This window comes from Tachyglossus aculeatus, chromosome 7 (genome assembly GCF_015852505.1).
Source record: "Tachyglossus aculeatus isolate mTacAcu1 chromosome 7, mTacAcu1.pri, whole genome shotgun sequence".
Classification (NCBI taxonomy): domain Eukaryota; kingdom Metazoa; phylum Chordata; class Mammalia; order Monotremata; family Tachyglossidae; genus Tachyglossus; species Tachyglossus aculeatus.
Genome location: NC_052072.1, coordinates 49,657,290 through 49,678,901, shown reverse-complemented (window position 1 = coordinate 49,678,901; position 21,612 = coordinate 49,657,290). Strand labels below are relative to the sequence as shown.

At 43.0% G+C, this 21,612-nt stretch overlaps 2 protein-coding genes across 3 annotated transcripts in view; one reads left to right on the top strand and one right to left on the bottom strand.

The window, feature by feature from the left end:
• The first annotated feature begins 6,322 nt into the window (after positions 1-6,322).
• On the top strand, positions 6,323-16,713 carry LOC119930517 (proline, histidine and glycine-rich protein 1-like). 2 transcript variants are annotated; one of them, XM_038748928.1, is made up of 4 exons: positions 6,323-6,470; positions 11,436-11,478; positions 13,457-13,806; positions 16,027-16,713. In XM_038748928.1, exons 2-4 carry the CDS (start codon positions 11,460-11,462, stop codon positions 16,060-16,062), a joined length of 405 nt encoding a protein of 134 aa, XP_038604856.1. In that variant the 5' UTR covers positions 6,323-6,470; positions 11,436-11,459; the 3' UTR covers positions 16,063-16,713. The 2 variants fall into 2 exon arrangements, with proteins under 2 accessions (XP_038604856.1, XP_038604855.1); XM_038748927.1 differs by having other exon boundaries at positions 6,323-6,507.
• A 350-nt stretch (positions 16,714-17,063) lies between these two features.
• Positions 17,064-21,612, bottom strand: part of COL6A2 (collagen type VI alpha 2 chain) — a 50,326-nt gene continuing 45,777 nt past the window's right edge. The window contains exon 28 of the mRNA XM_038748925.1: positions 17,064-18,864. Within this exon, the coding sequence (XP_038604853.1) occupies positions 18,257-18,864 (608 nt within the window). The 3' untranslated portion in view covers positions 17,064-18,256. The remainder of the gene's footprint in view (positions 18,865-21,612) is intronic.

Sequence of the window (21,612 nt, the reverse complement as noted above, 5' to 3'; positions counted from 1 at the left end):
CCTAGCTTTGGAAAACTTATTTTTCTATAGGGTTTCATTTTCCAACTAGAAAGAGGGATAGAGTTGTAAAAATGAGACAGAAGTGCTAGTGATTAAGTTGGCACTGGAGAGATTTTTCTCCCTTACAAAGTTTTTCTCTAGATAAGTCTAGCTAGGATTCAATCTGTTAGAGAGTTCACATTTGTGATAGATTAATTACCTGACCTAAATTTATTGGGGCTCTCTGATTTTGGGCTATAAAATAAGCTCCATTTTTATTCTCTCCTAAGAATAAATGCTTTCTGACTGAGCAACTCAGGTGCTAGTCTCCCTTCCAATTCTTTCCTAAATTTATCTTCAAGACCTTCAGCATGGCTGTGTTATCACTTCCACAGAAAACCTTTATTTCACTTCCAAGATTGTGGTTTGGGATTAGGGTCACTGAAAAATACAATTTTCAGTAAATTAATATCACAGGCCTGTCTCACGGCTCATCGTCTCCTGTAGACTTTAACTTGGATCTTGCGTTATTGGCTCGAGTTTTAAAATCCTTTGCAGTTAAGACCACAGGAGAGAAGTCACGGAGTCCCTCTTTCAATTACAGTCTTCGGGCAAAGGCTCAGTTAAAAGATTACAGGTTGGTGTAAACTCCTCGAGGGCAGGAATTGTGTCTACTAACTCTATTGTACCACACCCTCCCAAATGTTTAGTGCAGTCCTCTGCTCACAGTAAGCCCTCAATAAATAAAATTGACCAATTGATGGTTTGGGGGATTCAATTTGTATGATGGTGGTGGAGAAGGCATAGTTGGGTGATTATCATTGGTTTGTTAACTCTGGGATGATGCCTTTCACTTGGTCTGATCAGGTTTCACCTGGTTCATTTTAAAACAAACTCGATAAAATGGTCCCTGGGTTCTTTTATTTCCTCTATATGCGCATTATGGATTCTTCAACTAGCATGGTGGCTAAGATAAGGTGCCAATGCCCCAGTATTTGAGTGCCTACCATGTGCAGAGAAGCAGCATGGCATAGTGGTTAGAGTTTGGGCCTGAGAGTCAGAAGGTCATGGGTTCTAATCTAAGCTCTGCCACTTGTCTGCTGTGTGATCTTGGGCAAGTCACTTCACTTCTCTGTGCCTCCGTTACCTCATCTATAAAATGGGGATTGAAACTGTGAGTCCTAGGCGGGACAGGGACTATGTCCAACCCGATTTGCTTGTCCCCACCCCAGCACTTGGTACAGGGCCTGGCACATAGTAAGCACTTAATAATTACCATAAAAAAAAACAACTATTTTAGGTCCTTGAAAATGATGGTTTCTGGTTCTTGGGCAGTGCTCAGTACAGTGGTCTAGCAGACTAGTTGGCATCCCCACTTTAAATCAGGTAATACTGAGGAATACCCCAATTGTTTAATCAAAAGAGCCAAGGAGCAAAGAATAAATACTTGCTCCCATGAAGGCACTGCTCTAAGAAGAAAGAATTGGTAATGCCGCTGGTCATTATTGGAGTAATGGTGGCCACTGAAGGGACTGGTCATGTACTAGACAAGGATAGGATAAAGAGCAGCATCAGCAGGGAGGGTCTGACGGGCTAGGGAAGATGGGAAGAGGTCAATTCAAATGGGGGTAGTTACTGGTCTTCCTCATTCTAGGTTTGGAAAAAGAAATATTGTGGACAGCTAATTTTTACCAAGCGAACCTCACATACTAGACTGTTCACAGATATAACCTGACCACAGTGAAAAAGCATTCAAGGCAAGGGAAAAGACCATTCTGAACTAATCATAAGATCACGAGTCATACCAGTTATCTGTGGTTTGTCAGTATTCTCTTTCTAACAGACCATAGAATATTTGGAGGGAAGAAACTGATGTCTGAAAGCCACCTGAGGACAGGGTCATGTCTTGCCAACTCTCTTGCACTCTCCCAAACACTTAGTTCTGTGTTCTGCGCACAGTAAGAGCTCAATAAATTCCACCTGCTCTGAAAAAGTGTTATCTTTTTGTTCATTTTGAAGGTACCATCTTCAGACTTCAATGGAGGCCCATTTGACCTTTAACTTAGCTTTGAAACATTCCAATATAAAAATCTGATTTCTTCTTGGGAATAATAATAATATTAAAGCCTTTTCCGCTTCCTCATCAAAGCACTGGTATAGTATAGTTTTGCACTACAAGGTTTTATAACTGCGACTGACAAAATCAGATGGAATTATTTCCTTTGTATATATCGAGAAGCAGCACGGCTCAGTGGAAAGAGCCCGGGCTTGGGAGTCAGAGGTCATGGGTTCTAATCCCAGCTCCACCACTTAGCTGTGTGACTTTGGGCAAGTCACTTAACTTCTCTGCGCTTCAGTTACCTCATCTGTAAAATGGGGATGAAGACTGTGAGCCCCATGAGGGACAACCTGATCACCTTGCATCTCCCACCACCCCAGCCCCTGCCAGTACTTGTGCTTGGCACAAAGTAAGTAAGTGCTTAACAAATATTTATTTAACTCAACTTATTTAACAATACTTATTTATCTTCAACTAGTGGTTTATTCTTAAGGAAATTTGACAAGAAGTTAAGGTGAGTCACTTCATTTCTCTGCACCTCAGTTTCCTGTCTATAAAATGAGGATTAAATCCTACGCCTTCCTACTTAGACTGTGAGCCCCATGTGGAATGTGGACAGTGTCCAGCCCAATTGCTTTTTGCCTACCCTAGTGCTTAGTACAGTGCTTGAAGTAGCATAGCCTAGTGGAAAAAGCAAGGATCTGAGAGTCTGGAGGGCCTGGGTTCTAATTCCATCAGGGCCAAACGCTTGCTGTGGGACCCTGAGCAAGTCATTTAACTTCTCTGACCCTCAGTTTCCTCAGCTGTAAAATGGGGATTAAACACCGGTTCCCCCTCCTGTGAGTCCCATGTGGGATAGAGACTGTGTCTGACCTAATTAACTTGTACCTACTCCAGCACTTAGAACAGTGTTTGACTTGTAGTAAACACTTAATGAATATGCCCCAAAAGGAAGCTCTTACACAGCTGGATGTCAAGGGAGACATCATGTTCAAAATCCCACCTCTGTTTCTAGGGCAACAAGGCTACCAAGTTTCCTCTGTGGCTCAGGGAAGCTCATTAGCTGGAGTAAAGATTGAGGCTCTTCCCAGGCCTATTAGGGAGATAGAAATGGAGGCCTTTAGGGTACTGGGAAGAGCCCTCTCTGAGGGCATGGAGCCCATAAGGAGGGAAATCTCCAGGTTTGTGGTGATGGATCACACAATCATTCATTCAACTGTATTTATTGAGCGCTTACTGTGTGCAGAGCACCATACTAAGCGCTTGGGAAGTATAAGTCGGCAACATATAGAGGCAGTCCCTACCCAAGAACAGGCTCACAGTCTTGTACATTTTTATTACTCCATTTATTTTACTTGTCCATATTTATTCTATTTATTTTATTTGGTTTATATGTTTTGTTTTGCTGTCTGTCTCCCCCTTCTAGACTGTGAGCCCGCTGTTGGGTAGGGACCGTCTCTATATGTTGCCAACTTGTACTTCCCAAGTGCTTAGTACAGTGCTCTGCACACAGTAAGCGCTCAATAAATATGATTGAATGAATGAATGAATGAATAAATACGATTGAATGAATGAATAGAAGGGGGAGACAGGCAACAAAACATAGACAGGTGTCAAAATCATCAGAACAAATAGAATTAAAGCTATATCAATCAATCAATCAATCATATTTATTGAGCATTTACTGTGTGCAGAGCACTGTACTAAGCTATATGCACATCATTAACAAAATAAATAGAATAGTAAATATGTACAAGTAAAATAAATAGAGTAATAAATCTATACAAATATATACAAGTGTTGCGGGGAGGGGAAGGAGGTAGGGCGGGGGGATGGGGGGGAGGAGAGGAAAAAGGGGGCCCAGTATGGGAAGACCTCCTGGAGGAGGTGAGCTTTGAGCCTCCCTCTTCTCCCCAGGAGATGGGGGGTGGTCATAGAAAGGACTGAGTCCTCAGGGGTCATGAACTCCTAACCCAAGATCGAGATTATTATCGGATTCATCGTCCTCGGAAAATACAGCAACATGTCTCCAGGTTGGTCCTGGCAGAGTTCCAACCAGCCTCTTAATTCCTTTTCCCATTGGCGATGCCTGGTCTCCCTGTTGACTATCCCTTTCTACTTCCCCATTCTCTTCTCCACAGACACTATCTCTCTCTCTCTCTTCCCTCCTTCCCTCCCTTCCCTGGAGGCCTCTGCTAGATCCCTAATGGTAACCCCTGGGTTATTTTACCAATCTCCCCGTGTCTGTTTTTACTTCTCCCAATTCTTGTTTTTCCAGAATCCCAGCCACCTGTATAAGCTCTCTGGTTTGTGTGTGTTTGTTAACCGAGCATGAAACTTCGCCTCCGGAACAATGCGTGGTGTCATAGTGGATTTTTAGGTCCTGTGTCAGCTGCTTGTATTTGAAGTCATGTGAATATGATCGTCCTTGTCTAGAGAAGCAGCGTGGCTAAGTGGAAATCAATCAATCAATCAATCGTATTTATTGAGCGCTTACTGTGTGCAGAGCACTGTACTAAGCGCTTGGGAAGTACAAGTTGGCAACATATGGAGACAGTCATCATCAATCGTATTTATTGAGCGCTTACTGTGTGCAGAGCGCTGTACTAAGCATGATTTGTCAGAACCTCATTTGTGTTAATATCATATAAATGTGGGTAAAGACTAGAAAATGTTTGGTTATCATTAATATTTTAATTGACCTTAATATCCGTGTGGACACACAATTAATGTACTATATACATATAATGTACTTGCTTAATATACATATATATATATGTAATACTAATCATAATTAGTACGTACATCATAATGTATGGGGATAAAAGATGAAAGATAAAAGTCCCTACCCAACAGTGGGCTCACAGTCTAGAAGGGGGAGACAGAACAAAACCAAACATACTAACAAAATAAAATAGAATAGATATGTACAAGTAAAATAAATAAATAAATAAATTTATTTATTTATTATAAATAAAGAAAGAGCATGGGCTTGGGAGTCAGAGGTCGTGGCTTCTAATCCTGACTCTTCCACTTATCAGTTGTGTGACTTTGGGCAAGTCACTTCACTTCTCTGTGCCTCACTTCCCTCATCTGTAAAATGGGGATGTGGATTGTGAGCCCCATGTGGGACAACCTCATTATCTTGTATATAGCTCAGCATTTAGAACAGTGCTTGGCATAAAGTAAGCACTTAAGAAATACCATTATTATTATTATTATTGTTATTATTATGTCCATCACCTTCACCCCTGAGTATCGATAGAATCCCCAAAGCGTGAAGCCCAGTGGCAATAATAGGTCCTCCCTTCAGTTGGGCACTTTCCTTTTTCTAAAATAAAAGGCAATTTCTGTGTTTTTCTACCCCCGATAGCACTGGACTAGGCAAAACTTTCAGGCCAATAATGTTCTTGGCAGGCACTGGTCTAGACAATCATAATCTCTTACTTCTCAACTTGAGGCAAAGAAGCTTTTTGTAATTGTCGTAACCTGTGCCATTACTCCTGTTTTCCTGAAAAACCTCCCCTAGGTTTTTCCGACGGCCTCTGTTTTTGTGTAGTTGCTATACATGAACTTTATGAAATACAAAAATTCTCAATTGTTCACCTTCAGACTGTTTGACAAACAGTTTCCTATGTGGTTTTGAGAAGTGTTGTGGAGATGTTTGATACTAGAGGGGTTTCAAGAATTTATTTAGAAACTGTATGTTATTTAGCCAAAGTTATCAGACTCTCTAGGGATCAGACTTGAGGCTTTCTTAGAAACAGGTCCTGGTTCTGCCACTTTTCTGCCGTGTAACCTTGGACAAGTCACTTAATTTCTCTGTGCCTCAGTTGCTTCATCTGTAAAATAGGGATTAAGACTGGGAGCCCTATGTTGGACAAGGACTTCGTCCAACTTGATTAGCTTGTATCTACAGTACATTGTCGGGCACATAGTAAGCACTTAACAAATACTGAGCAATATAATCTTGATTTAGAATCTTTCCCACCCACTATTAAGCCTTATCATTGCTACTGTTGAGCTCCATTTCAGTTGACAGCTTAAGGTCCCTTAGAGTATATGGAACTTTTGAAATGAGAAAATAGCCACCCTATGTTTAGGTATATATTCCGCCCAGATCATGAGAAACTCCTTTCTTATCAGGTGACTGTGACCTTCACTTGGGTGTGGATTGTTTATACTGCATATGTAGTCACAGCAGCTCCCAATAAAGGGCAGAGAGAGAATAGGTCAGAAGTCAATGCTTTGTCCAACCTTGTCCAAGTCTTCTCTGATTCATCACCCTCAGAGAAATGTTCAATTTAGAGCGAGGCCTGTTCTGCATAATTTCCTGGTTGGTGGACTGAGGAGTGATTACAGCTGATGTGAATGCCTACCACTATTTAAGGGAACCTAAAACATTTCAGAGTTTCAGTCTACAAGAAAGAAGGTACAGTTTCTGCCATTAGCATCGGTGTTCTACTGAGGTACTGTATTTTTTTATTTTATTATATTTTCTGGGGTTTAAAAGATGCACCTTTTTTTTTCTTAGTAAAGGTTTGAATGCTGATAAGTGTGGCGGGGCTGGAGATAGCAAGAAATTAGCTGCCTAAAACAAGAATTATTATATCATCAAGTCAACCACCGGGTAGCGATTGGGTCGATTTTAAAGGACTCAATGAGACTGTCAATGGAGGTTTCTTTTCCAGAAAATATAGAAGAGCTGAACTGGGAAACTGATGCCCATATGATACCACATTTCTAGATATATGTTCACCAACCGTCCTTGGTGTAGCTTCTAAGGAATTTTATGCATTTCAGCCAAAGAAAGCTGCAGCTTTTGCTTAGTTGGATGACGGATGTTTCACTTGTATTCTGAGAGAATTATATTCAAGGGAGAATGATTCATTCTCGGTGTGATGCACTTATTTCTAAGACAAACAGCCTATCTGGATGGTGGATAGGATCCAGAATTCTGTGGTAATTGAATCATTGCAACTGGAGCAGGCACAGCTGTCCGACTCTGTGTTGTGACACTCTTCTCATCTAGGCAAATACTGGATGATCACATGTTTTTAAAAATGCCTCCCTCTAAGTTAGCTGGTACCCAATAACAAAGGAAAACAAGACCAGCTGGGGAAAAGTTTATTTCAACTGTACTCTTCTGTCTGGTCAGAGGTTGCTGTCTGAGAGCTTTGTTTTGTGGCTTTGTTGAGGATGGATGGAGGGGCAGAGGAGAAAGCAGAAAGTCCCCCTTTTAGACTGTGAGCCCACTGTTGGGTAGGGACTGTCTCTATATGTTGCCAATTTGTACTTCCCAAGCGCTTAGTACAGTGCTCTGCACATAGTAAGCGCTCAATGAATACAATTGATGATGATGATGAAAGCAAAGGTGGAGGAATAAACAATGGACTGATTTACTTGCTGACTTGGTTCCTCCAGTCCTTCAACCAACCCTTTCAAGGATCAAACCAGGGAGGTAGTAGGTCCTCCTGTGTTTTGTCTAAGGAAGCACTGATTAAAGAAACAGAACTACCAAGCCAGTGACTCACAGTGAAATCGCAAACTCCAAAAATTCAAAAAAGGAGGCGAAATAGGGGCTTTTTATTTTTTTCAAACTGATAACAGAAATCTCCGGTAATGTCAGATTCACACTCAGCAAGTACCACTAATCAATCGGTGGTATTTACTGTGTTCAGAGCACTGAACTAAGTGCTTGGGAAAGTAGAATACAATAGAGTGGTAGATATGATCCCTGCCCACAGGAAGTTAACAGTCGTTAGGGGAGACAGACATAAAGACAGATTAGGGGTAGGAGAATAGAGTTTAATAATAATATTAATAATGATAATGGCATTTGTTAAGCCCTTACTATGTGCCAAGCACTGTTCTAAGAATATTAACTTAAGTATTACAGAGCGGGGCATCAAATTGCTTACAGGATCATAACCAAGTTCATAGTCAATGCCGAGGGGAGGCAGGATAGGAGAGTTTTGAAGGAGGTGAGAGTAGTGGACTGTTGAATATGAAGAGGGAGGAAGTTACAGGCCTGAGAGAGACGGTGAGCAAGGGGTTGGTAGAGGGATAGATAAGACCAACTTGTACTTCCCAAGCACTTAGTACAGTGCTCTGCACACAGTAAGCGCTCAATAAATATGATGGAATGAATGAATGAATCAAGGGTCAGACAGTAGGTTGGTGTTAGAGGAGTAGAGCGTAAGGGTTGGGTTGTAGTAGAAAATCAGCTAGGCTAGGTAGAAGTGATTGAGTGCCCCATAGCTGGTGGTAAATCAACTCTGTAGCATTAAACGAAACAAGGCTTTGTAATGAGCAGTGACTAATTGAAAGAGGTACTGGCAACACCTTCTGGAGAAGGCTTCTCATTTCTGAGTGAAGGCTTGCAGTAATTGGCTTTAGGCAATTGTTTGTTTCAAGTTTTCAAACCTGGGCGGGGACATAATTGAGTGTCTGATTGCTCTATCTTTCCAGGAAACTCCAAGTTCTACAGTATCTACATTTATGCAGTTCTATGGTTAAGCTCATTATGGGCAGGGAACGTGTCCACTAATTCTGTTGCACTGAACTTATGGGGAAGCAGCATGGCGTGGTGGATAGAGCATGGGCCTGGGAATCAGAAGGTCATGGGTTCTAATCCCGGCTTCTCTGGGCCTCAGTTACCTCATCTGTAAAATGGGAATTGAGGCTGTGAGCTCCATGTGGGACAGGGACCAAGTCCAATCCGCTTTGCTTGTACCCTCCCCGGCACTTAGTACAGTGCTTGGCACATATCGAGTGCTTAACAAATGCCGCAATTGTTATTATTACTCTCCCAAGCACTTAGTACAGTGCTCTGCATGTAGCAAACTTTCAATAAATATGATTCATTGATTGATTGATAAATTGGTGTTACCAGCACATCCATGCACCCTTATAAAATCTGACCTGAATGGAGCCCTCTTTGAATCTCAACATGGCCTAGCGGGTAGAGCATGGGCCTAGGAGACAGAAGGTCATGGGTTCTAATCCTTGCTCTGCCACTTGTCGGCTGTGTGGCTTTGGGTAAGTCACTTCACTTCTCCGTGCCTCAGTTACCTCATCTGTAAAAAGGAGATTAAGACTGTGAGCCAGGTGGGACACGGACTGTGTCCAACCTGATTGGCTTGTATCTATGCCAGCGCTTAGTACAGTGACTGGCACATATTAAGTGCTTAATGAATGCCATCATCATCATGAGGCAAAACCAGTGTGGAAGAAATTCTTAGTTCAGCAAAGAACAATTTTTAAGAGTCAAAGCAGAAGGGAGCGTTGGTCATAACAATAATAATAATAATGTTGGTATTTGTTAAGCACTTACTATGTGCCAAGCACTGTTCTAACTGCTGTGGGGTGGGGGGGAACAAGGTAATCAAGGTTGTCCCACGTGGGGCTCACAGTCTTCATCCCCATTTTCCAGATGAGGGAACTGAGGCCCAGAGAAGTTAAATGCCTTACCCAAAGTCCCACAGCTGACAAGTGATGGAGCCGGGATTAGAACCCACGACCTCTGACTCCCATGCCCGGAATCTTTCCACTGAGCCACGCTGCTTCATTGGTCTTTTCAGCAATCAATCAATAAATTGTGCTCATTGAGCACTTACTGGGTGCCGAGCACTGTACTAAGTGCTTTCGAGAGTTCAGTATAAGAGAGCTGGTAGACACGTTCCCCGACTGCAAGGAGCTTACAGTATAGAAGGGGAGACAGACATTAATATAAATTAATTACAGATATATACATATATACATAAATACTGAGGGTGTGGTGAATACCAAATGCCCTAAGGGTATAGATCCAGGCACAGCAACACTCAGAGGGATGGTTTGGTTTTTCACCTTCATCGGCATCATCTTCACAAATTAAGGGGTGAGCATCTGCTAGATTTGAAATAGACAAAATAGAAATAGGTCCTTTTCAGTCAAAAACCTCATGAAAGTTCAGAAATCAAACTCTGAAGCATACATGCGAAGGTTCGGCAGAAAGTTTGCAATAAACTCATAATTCCACATTATTAGCTGATGTATGTTAGTTTACCAACTATAATGCTACACGTGATGACGATGATGGTATTTGTTAAACGCTTACTGTGTTCTAAACGCTGGGGTGGATACATGCTGATCAGGTTGGACACAGTCCTTTTCCCACCAGGGACTCAAAGTTTTAATCCCCATTTTATAGATGAGGTAATTGAGGCACAGAGAAGTGAAGTGACTTGCTCAAGGTCACATGGCAGAAAAATTGCAGAGCTGGAGTTAGAAACCAGGTTCTTCTGATTCCCAGGCCTGTGTTCTATACAGTAGGCCATGCACGGTCCTACCCTCAAGTAACTTACAATCTAAATGCAGTTTATTTTTCCAATTTTGAAAAGTTCTCCAAAGATATTATTGTTTTCTATGATATTTAAGCGCCTACTATGTGTCAAACACTGTTCTAAGCACTGGGGTAGGTACAAGTTAAATAGGTCGGATACAGCTCCTGTCCCGCGAGGGGCTCACAGTCTAAATAAGAGGGAGAGCAGATATTTAGTCCCCATTTTCAGTTGAGGAAACTGAGGCACAGAGAAGTTAAGCGACTTGCCCAAGGCCGCACAGCAAGAAGTTGGCAGAACCGGGATTATAATAACAATGGCATTTGTTAAGCGCTTACTATGTGCAAAGCACTGTTCTAAGCGCTGGATTAGAACCCAGTCCTCCGACACTCAGGCCTAGTGTTCTTTCCACTAAACCACACCCCTTTTCAGGAAGCAACGGTGCAAGAGGGAATGTGTTGTCCCCCCAAAAGACTCTTGCCTATGACATTCTCCCAACCTGGAATGTTCTAACTAGGGAAGCAGCATGGCTTAGTGGAAAGAGCACGAACTTGGGAGTCTGAAGTTGTGGGTCCTCATCCTGGCCCCACCACTTGTCAGCTGTGTGACTTTGGGCAAGTCACTTAACTTCTCTGGGCCTCAGTTACCTCATATGTAAAATGGGGATTAAGACTGTGAGGTCCATGTGGGACAACCTGATTGCCTTGTGTCTACCCCAGCCATTAAAACAGTGCTTGGTGCATAGTAAGCGCTTAACAAATGCCATCATGATTACCTCTTGACCGAGTTTGGCCCATTTCAACTTCAAAACCACGCTACCCTTAACTTCTGTATACCTTGGGTCATAGTATGTTTTTGTTATTTCTGTTTATAATCCATCTTTTATTTCCTTGTATGCCATTTGTGCTTTATTTTCCTTTTATGTCTTTACCCCATGGACTATGCCTTGAATTTCCTGTTAATTCCCCTCAGCCCATAATTCGGCATTCAGATTCCAATGCGTGCTCTATAAATGTTGATGTTTCAGAGTTTACCGTTTCTCCTAGTAACCACACGATACCTTTGTATTGTAGGGAATAAAAGAAGGAGTGGCAGAAATGTGGAATCAAACTGCAGGTATGACTTCAAAACATTTAAGCACTCAATGAATACGACTGAATGAATGAATAACGTACTGAAAACAATAACGTGTTTCTCCTTGAACCTGGGACTCACCATAAAGAGGAACTTGTTTCATAGCAGTGACATGAAAAATAATATACCTTTCTCTGGCAGTCATTTCAGTGAACTGTGAAAAATGATTTGGAGTAAAAATTGCCGGAAAAATTCCTTCGAAAAAATAATCTCCTGCATAAACAGAAATTGGAAAAAGTTCGAATTTTATTGATTGGCCTTTGAGCTGTGTGAAAATACGGAACACAGTTTTTAGGAATGGCTGTATTTGCTGAGACCAGAAAAAACACAATTTTTGTGCTCGGATGTACGACTTAGACATGCAAACATATATGTACAGTATCCGCCAGATAAGAGGAGGGGATGGGAACGAAGGGAAGAAAGGCACAGAGAAGCTAGGAGGTGAGAAGAGTTAGAGTATGCAGGGAGGGCAAGGAAGTGAGGTGGAAGTGAATGAAGTAAGGGGACCAGAATTTGAGGGACTTTTAGCAACCGAAAAGTTTTGACCCATCACCCGGGCAAGAGAAATACCCTTATTATGGCCTGCTGTAGTCCTCTCAAATACGAGGACAGATTCCCAAAACGTGCTGTGGGACTTCTCTTCAATTAAATCATATTTATGAGTGCAAATCACTGTTCTAAGCAATCGGGAGAGTACGATGCAACAGTAAACGGACACATTCCCTGCCCACAAAATGCTTACAATCTAGATTTCTGGTCACCTGAGGGGAAGTTACAAAAGGAATGGGGAAGCAAGACCCAGGAAGAGAGCAGAGAACTTACCTGAATGTTCTGCTTTGCTTCCTGCTGTCTCTCTACCTGTCCAGGTGGTCGCTAGGACAAAGCGGAGACCTCTCTAGGTGTCACTCACCTTGGGAGATACTCAGGTCCTGATTTTATGGGGAGAGGGACCAAGATTGCAACAGCTGAGGTAGAGGCCAGCCATGCTTGTTGTGGGCCGGGAATGTGTCTGTTTCTTCTTGTATTCTCCCAAGTGCTTAGTACAGTAAGCACTCAATAAATATGAATAAATAAGTGAATGAGGGGGGAGGTAGCATGGCCTCCCCATCATCATCATCATCAATCGTATTTATTGAGCGCTTACTATGTGCAGAGCACTGTACTAAGCGCTTGGGAAGTACAAATTGGCAACATATAGAGACAGTCCCTACCCAACAGTGGGCTCACAGTCTAAAAGGGGGAGACAGAGAACAAAACCAAACATACTAACAAAATAAAATAAATAGAATAGATATGTACAAGTAAAATAAATAAATAAATAAATAAACATGCTTAATGCAGCCCCCTCCCTCAAAGAGAGCAGGGCTGCAGCAGGCAGAAGCGGAGTATCTGTGCGTGCAGCGCTTAGTACAGTGCTTTGCACACTGTAAGCACTCAATAACTATGACTGAGTGAATGAGTGAATTACTGCTTATGCCCCTGCTATATAGTCCAGTCTTTCTAGTCAATCTACTGGGATCCACTTGCGAACTAATCAGAATATGCCTAAGCAACAGCCAGGGCAGGATTAAAAACTGTAAGGCCCAGGATTATTACATTTTTTGCCCCTCCTTTCCCTCCCAATCCCCCCAGTTTGTGCCACGTTATGATATTTATTAAGCGCTTACTAAATGTTAGGCTCTGTACTAAGTTCTCAGGTGGATATAAGCCAGTCGGGTTAGAGACATTCCCTGTCCCACATGGGGGCTCACAGTCAATCCCCATTTTACAGATGAGGCAACTGAGGCACAAGTAGTGACTTGCCCAAAGACAAGTGGTGGAGCTAGGATTAGAACCCATGACTTTCAGATTCCCAGGCCCATGCACTATCACCAACGAAAGGGAACCTATATGAGAGGAGGAAGAAAGGAACTATTTGAATGACTTTCTTTTTTTCTTCGTTCTTTTTTTTTTTTTACAGGAATACCACCGCAACAACAGCCACAAGGCTGCCCCATTGCACCGGTTCCTGGGACAAACACATATCCCACTGGGCCGAACATGCAGCCGTGCCCTACTCCGGGTTACCCTGGGTCTGTTCCTCACCCATCTGTTGGTTACCCTGGCAACGCGCCAGGAGGGTGTCCAGGTGAAAGTGGGCACCACCCCCACGGGGGCCACCATCATGGGCACCCCCCATGTGGACCCACGCCACCTGGGCAGCCAGGAATGATGTCCGGAGGCCCCGGTTGTCCATCTCAGCGGCCTGGCGTCTGCTCTGGAAAAAAGAAGAAACACTGTAAAAATAACTCTGGCCACCACTGTCACAAGGTAAGTACTGTACTTGGATCTATAGGGTTCTGATTGAGAAAGCACGCTCTCGTTGCAGGTGAATTCAGAACAATTACTCTCTTCCTCTTCAAAGCCTTAATGAAAGCCCATCTCCTCCAAGATGCCTTCCTGACTAAGCCCTCCTCTCCTCCTTCTCTTTCTTCTGCGTTGCCGACTCACTCCTTTTTCTCATTCCCTCTCCCAGCCCCACAGCACTTATGTACATATCTGTAATTTATTCATTTATATTAATGTCTGCCTCCCCCTCTAGACTGTAAGCTCACTGTGGTCAGGGAATATGTCTGTTCATCGTTATATTTTACTCTCCCAAGCACTTAGTAATAATAATGATAATAATAATGATGATGGTTTTTGTTAAGCACTTACTATGTGCAAAGCACTGTTCTAAGCGCCGGGAAGGTTACAAGGTGATCAGGTTGTCCCACGTGGGGCTCACAGTCTTAATCCCCATTCTACAGATGAGGTAACTGAGGCACAGAGAAGTTAAGTGACTTGCCCAAGGTCACACAGCTGACAAGTGGTGGAGCCGGGATTCGAACCCATGACCTCTGCCTCCCAAGCCCGCGTTCTTTCCACTGAGCCACGCTGCTTCCCTAGTGTTCTGCACACAGTAAATGCTCGATGAATACGATTGAACAGTATGGAACGTGTTATGGGTAGGGACTGTGCCTACCAATGCCATTGCATTGTTCTCTCCGAAGCACTCAGCACAGTGCTCTGCACACAGTAAGCACTCAAGCTTACCATTGATTGTTGGATTGATTACATGTATTCAGCGTAATAATAATAATAATGATGGCATTTATTAAGCACTTACTATGCACAAAGCACCGTTCTAAGCGCTGGGGAGGTTACAAGGTGATCAGGTTGTCCCACGGGGGGCTCACAGTCTTCACCCCCATTTTACAGATGAGGCCCAGAGAAGTGAAGTGACTTGCCCAAAGTCACACAGCTGACAATTGGCAGAGCCGGGGTTTGAACCCATGACCTCTGACTCCAAAGCCCGGGCTCTTTCCACTGAGCCATGCTGCTTCTCAGCGCAAGTGTAGCTAGCGCAGGTGGGAGGGTGTCCTCTTCAGGTTTCATGGTTGACCTGAAACCAATCAGTCACCTTGACAGCTGGTTCCTGGGGATCCCAGTGATTCGATACCCCCCTTCTCACCTAACCCATCCACTTGAAGACAACGGCCAAGCAGACTCTCAGGAGATCGAGAGGCCCAGTGATTTGAGTAAATGGAGGGCCAAATTGGCTGGGGTGAACAGTAGCTCTTGCCACTTCTCTATCTCTCTCTCTTTTTTGATGGGATTTATTAAATGCTAATTATGTGTCAAGAACTATTCTAAGTACTGCGGTAGATCCAAGATAATCAGGTCGAGAACAGTCTTTGTCTCATGTAAGGCTCATTGTCTAACACAGAGGGGAGGAGGATTTAATCCCCATTTTAAAGAAGAGATTACTGAGGCCCGGAGAAGTTATGTGACTTGCCCAAGGACACCCAGCAGACTTCTCCTTGTCCTTCCTCATGGCTCGAGAAAGAGGCCTCTCAGGGTTGAGTCCTGCTTGTTTTCTGTTTGGGTCTTTGCTAAAACTAGGAAGGCAGCGATATACAGCTTCCTAGACTGAAATGTCCTTTCAGTTCAGGTGACCCGATGACCATGCCTTTTTCTGACATGCCTAGAGTTTATTATTTGCTCAAGTGTCAGAGCAAGTGACCTTTTTTCTGGTAGTTGTTAAGCACTTAATATGTGCCAGGGACTGTTCTAAGCCCTGGAGTAGATACAAGCTGATTAGGCTGGACACAGACCATGTCCTACATGGGGCTCGCAGTCTTAATCTCCATATTACAGATGAGGTAACTGAGGCACAGGGAAATCAAATGACTTGCTCAAGGTCACAGAGCAGACATGTGTTAGAGCCGGGATTAGAACCCAGGTCCTTCTGACTCCCAGGCCATGCTGACTGACTGCCAACTGAAATGGACGTAGCACAGATGAAAACGAAATTGAGTTTAAATGTTTTATAACCGTCACCTACAATTATCTGCTTCAGAGAGCCCTTGGACAGTAGCTCATCTTTCCTTTTTTTTTTCAATCGTATTTATTGAGCACTTACTATGTGCAGAGCACTGTACTAAGCTTTTCTTTTAAAGCATAGACCCAGAAGCACAGTGACACTCATTTGGAATCCGTCTCTTTCAGCAAGGTCGAGATTCAAGCAGTTCAGATTCGGACTGAGGAACGGATGGACGGTGCAACCTGGAAAGAAACGCTTTGGAGGTGATCAAAACATAAGAAAATGAAAGCTCAAGAATTGTAATTAGCCCCGCTTCCCTTTCCCCTACTCCTAGCCTTTAGTCTGCACTGGCCTTTTCTATTTCTGCAAAATTAATTTTTTTTATATAAAGGAAAAGGCAATGATTGTCATGGATAGTTGAATTTTAATAGCACACACCTGAAAAACAGAACAGGTTATTTTGATAATAATGATAGCATTTGTTAAGCGCTTACTATGTGCCAAGCACCGTTCTAAGCGCTGATCATAGTACATGGACTAATTATTAGTATACTGCTGCATTGTGCTTATACACAAAAATGGGTGGATGGTTGGGAAATGATTAAAGTGTTTCATGTTATATCTCGATGGATTCGTAGCTCAGTGAGAGACTGTCTGGTTCATTAAATTTGTCCCGAGTTTCATCTTCAGGGATGCAAAAGACTAATCCTAGATCTGCCGTGGTTCCCGGAGTATCCCCATGCCGGTGGCTTCCATCCTAAGCCTCAATTTCTTTGTTTGGAACATGAAGATAATGATAATGATAATGAAGATAATAACTCTTAAAGCTTGTGTTAAAAGAAAATAAATAAAAACTAGGATGAAGCACTTGTCCAAACCTTAAAAATATCTTCTTTTTTTCCAGAAGGCGCAGGTCCAATTGGTCTGTCCCAACAGAAACTATTTTAATATATGTTTTAGCCCTTGAAAAAGATGTTCCTATGCTCCCTTTTCATTACAGCATCTCCCAGGGGCCTCTTACGTAGAGAATTAACATATCCTGGACAGAGATACTGCCTCAGTGGAACTTTTGTTATGCCTTGGGTTCTGGATTCTCCTCTTTACAAGTGTCATAGAGGCATTAGAGGTTCCAGTAAGGAAGCCCAGAGAAAAAACTAATTAAGTCACAAAAATATCAGTTGACAGTGGATATGCTTAAAACGTGATTAACCACACTATAATCTGGGAAGGGAAAAAAGTTTATTTATAAAATAGCACACTTATTTCAAGGAAAAACAATATCAAGATGATCCAAAATTACAATTTCTTATGTTCGCCTGCACACCCATGGAGGCTCTTAGAATTTACATGGCTCTGAACTCAGCCAGCGGGATCTGCAAAACTTGGTACGCCCTGGATCTTGAAGTGAGGAAGTATCAGAAGTGTTAAGCAGGTGGATTCTCATGAGAAATGAGTGGTGTTAGCCAAGGGAAGCAAAGAAAAAGCAATCAATGCAGGGAATGGGATACTGAGGGAGAACAGAGCCAGGCTCTGGTGGAGGATGCAGGATATTTCTACAGGGAGAGGCTTAGAGGTGTTTTCCCAGGCTTGTGGGTTAGTATCCGGGTGGGTCGATAGAATGATTTGGTTGCTTTTTATAGATATAAATCTACTACTGACTGGTAGGGAAAGAATAACTGACAGGAGGCTACAGGAAAAGCGTGAGTTTCTTCAGGGTATCTGAAGCTACAGACAACTAAATTATCTTTTTTGGGAGAAGAGAAAAGAAGGAGTTTGCTTTTGGAGCTCCTGGCAATGCTTAGTCAGTATTTGGGGGTTTTCCGCTCTCTTTTAACTTTGAACCAAGCATAAGGTTAGCAAATGCTCACCAACACTGTTATTTGGAACTGGGGAATCCCTAAACTAGGGGTGGTCACTCTAGGCTCCATCAGAAATGAGAAAAGGGAAACATGTGGGGAGAAAACTGGATACTGGACATTTTCACTAAGCTGGGATGCTGAGTTTCTCCTCTCAGCTTTGCATTCAGCTGAATGCATATGCATATCCATACACACTCACACTCACGTGCACTCACACAGAAAGGAACTGTTTGACTTTTTTTAAGGCAGTAAAGGTTACATGTATGGCTCTGAATCCTTTTCTGTTCTTGTCTTCTATTAGCACCGTAAAAAAGGAGTTCAGGACTGGTCACTATTGTTCACTGTGGAATAATTAAAATCCACATATAATCTGTTCTAGAGGGTCTCTAGTAAAATCATGCTTCTTAGCCTCAATCCCAGGCAAATCCTTGGATTTTAACCATTGTACAAGATCAGGAAAAAAAAAAGCAATATCTTTCAGATGTATGTGAATATCTGTGTTCGGTGGCGAGGGGTTAGGGTTGGGACCTGTGCATTTAAAAATTCCCAATGAGTACTAACAGATCCATCTAATGAACCTGTCAAAGAAACTGGGCTGGGAGAGGCTGTCATAGTCCTTCTCCCGGAAGATGGAAGCCCGATCCCCCAGGCTGATCTCTAGCAGTACGTCCATGTCAACGTCACTGCCAAGGGCCACCACCGTGGGAACCACATCCTGCTTTTTCATGGCCTCGGTGGCTTCCTTCAGGCTTCTGCTCTCTGTGACGCCATCCGTGAGGAAGACGAAGGAGAGCTCCGCGTTGGGTCGTGCCTTTTTCTGGTTGTCTACCGGGGGGATGACGATATGGTTGATGGCATGGACGATCCCGTTGCCGACGTTGGAGGAGGAGTCGAGGTACCTGAGATTGGCCAGTGCGTTGGAGATGACGGTCAGGTTGGAGGTGAGTGGGAAGACGACTTCCTGTTCTGCGTCTCCCCCGTATTGCAGGAGGGCCACCCGGGCGTTCATGTTGTCATCGTCACTTCTCGCCAGAGTGAGCCTCTGGGTTACCTCTTCCACAAAGCTCTGGGCCTTGTGGAAATTGTTCTCCCCAACCCTCTCTGAGCCATCCAGCAGGAAGACGATGTCAACAGGACGCTGGGTGCACTGGGCTACATAGAGTTCTGAGGAAGAAAGGAAAGATGTGATGATGGAGTGGGGGAGAATGGCAGCTGGAGAAAAGCCTTATCTTTCCTGGATGCTTGGAAATAAAGGCATTACCAAGCTGGGCAACCTCCAGCGTTTTACCTCAGGAGAGGATTGGCCAGTGGCTGTGTCCAGAAACTAGGGGCTACTGCCAAATTTAGATCCCCCATGTGCCTTCCTTATTGTCAAGGAATAGTGTTTAGTGACTTGAAGATAGCAAGATTGAGGGGTTTATATACTGTCTGAGGTAGAGGAATATTGTGACAGTTGCTTCTCCGATTAAATTCTTCAACCTTTCCCTTCAACCTCAAATTCAGTAATTCTCCTTCGGGAAAGGGCTCTCGGTGCTTACCCCATTCCTCTGCATAAAGTTACCTTTTATAATCTCTGGGTGCAGAAAGACCATGTCAAGGAGCTCAACTATGCAGCTCCTGACTCTTGTGAAATCTTAATACATTTTCTTAAATAGCACTTTTGGGATCGTGGTAGGATTTTATATTAAAGATCTTATTTAGACTTTTTCATCCATAAAAAATGGTCTCATTGCCCTAGATCTTGAAGGGTCCTCAAAATCCCTCACCCATTCAAAAATAATTTTCTCCATCTTTTCTCCATTTTATGAACCTTCCTAAACAATTAAAACAAAATTCCCTTGAAGTCATTTCCCACATGGAATCTAGTTTTCTTGTCTAATGAAGGAGACAAAAAGCAGACATGAGAGATTATTGAATTTTCCTGCTTTGACCTAGAATCATTGCTGACTCAGGATTGACAGAATCTGAAGAGAAAGTCAAAGAAGTACCAATCAAACCTCTGCCAGGATCCAAGGGAAAAAGGATCATTTAAACAAGACAAACCTCTCTTAATGGGAAGCTTGATCCTTCTCACGAAATTTGTGAAACCAAATCCACAGAGCTCCGTAGAGCTTCCTGTAACAAGTTTTCTAAATGATGGGCCTAATGGAGATAGCCAGTAAAGCATAAAAACTAGGGAAGGTTAGTCTGCTCCTCGTCTCCCAGAATTACAATATGCAAATTTGAAGTATTAGTCCGTCTCTAATTTCTTTACAAAGTGTATATTATTCATATCTGGACTTCAAGCTCCTTGTGGCAGGGACCGTGTCTACCAACTCTGTTGTATAGTATTCTCCAAACACTGGTGCAACACTCTGCACACAGTGAGTACTCAATAAATACCACTGATTGAAGTATTTATATCTGTGTATATGCATATCTAGGCACAGCATCATAAATCCAAACATATGCACACTTGCACACTTACACACACACACACAAGCACACACACACACACAATCCATACAATCCACGCAGAGAATGAAGGAATGAAAACCTAATACCACAAAGATCAGAAGCCTCATGCAGTACAACCCAGGGAGAAGGGCTCTGCCCTAAAGAGCAATATACAACACACTTAAAGTATTGAACCTGAAAGCTATACGGTGGGACTCAACTCCTTTTCTTTAAGGACTGTGATTTCATTCCATGTATGTTGCCTATAAGGGGTGACTTCCCTATATGGCGTGTCCTGTTGGTAAATGAGCATACACTCTGAATCTTAAATTTGGAAAGAAATTCACTTCAAAGGAAGACCTTTAACAATTATTGCAAAAGATGCTTCAAAGAGAACTTTGTCACTTTCATTTTAGCACTTCAAATTTCAGTCATGTTTCTTTCTCCTTCGGTCCCAGTGGCCATTTCCTGCTCTTGGCCTGGTTATCACATTTAGGGGTGAGACAAAGGGAGAGAGCCACTTCCTTGGACTGCACTCTTGCCTTGGATTTCAGGAAGGAGAAGAAACTGGCTCACTCACCGGGTTTTAATGCATAGTCTTAGATATGGCAAAAGCAGATTCAAATGTCTCACCAACTTGGGACCAAGACAGATTTACACCCCAGGATTGTAGTTCAAAAAAGCCAGATAAACAGACTGTCAATGCTTTCTCGCCCTTAATTCCCATAAAAAAAAAAACCCACAGGCTTTTTATGGTATTTGATAAGTGCTTACTATATGTCAAACACTGTTCTAAGCACTAAGGTAGAATCAAGTTCATTAGGTTGGACACAGTCTCTGTCCCATAAGGGGGTCACAGTCTAAGTGGGAGGGAGAACAGGAGAACAGAGGCACAGAGACATGAAGGGACTTGCCCAGGGTAAGAAAGCAAGCTGTTGGAAGAGCTGGAATTAGGACCCAGATCCTCTGATTTCCAAGCCAGTGATCTTTCCATGCTTCTGACTGCTTCAGAAATATCAGTCCCTCAAGGTAGAAGCACTCAAACTTCCAGGCCTAGAGAAACCTTCAGGGTTGGGGACTTCTGAGTCACTGTCATGACTGGTGGTGAAACCCAAAACCCAGAACTCACCTTAACATGCTGGAGATGAACTCTTAGATCACATTTTCTGAGTGAATGGGGATGGACAGGCTGGAGTGGATTTGAGCCCTTTCTACCTCAGCTCTTTCCCAGATTTGAATCTGAACCAACCTCAATCCCTCTGGAAGCTAAGGCAAATTGAGCTTTCTCGCCCCCATTACTACTTCACAAACCTCCAGGTTTCCCTCTTGTTGATGGCTCATTAGAGAGAGATGCTAAAAATGTAACAAGGGAAGAGGAGGAGGAGAAGGAGGAGTGACAGCTCCTTGGCCTTTCATGAAGCCTCTGCTGAGGCAGAATTGATTTGAACGGCATGAGCTTTGAAAGGTTCAAGTTCA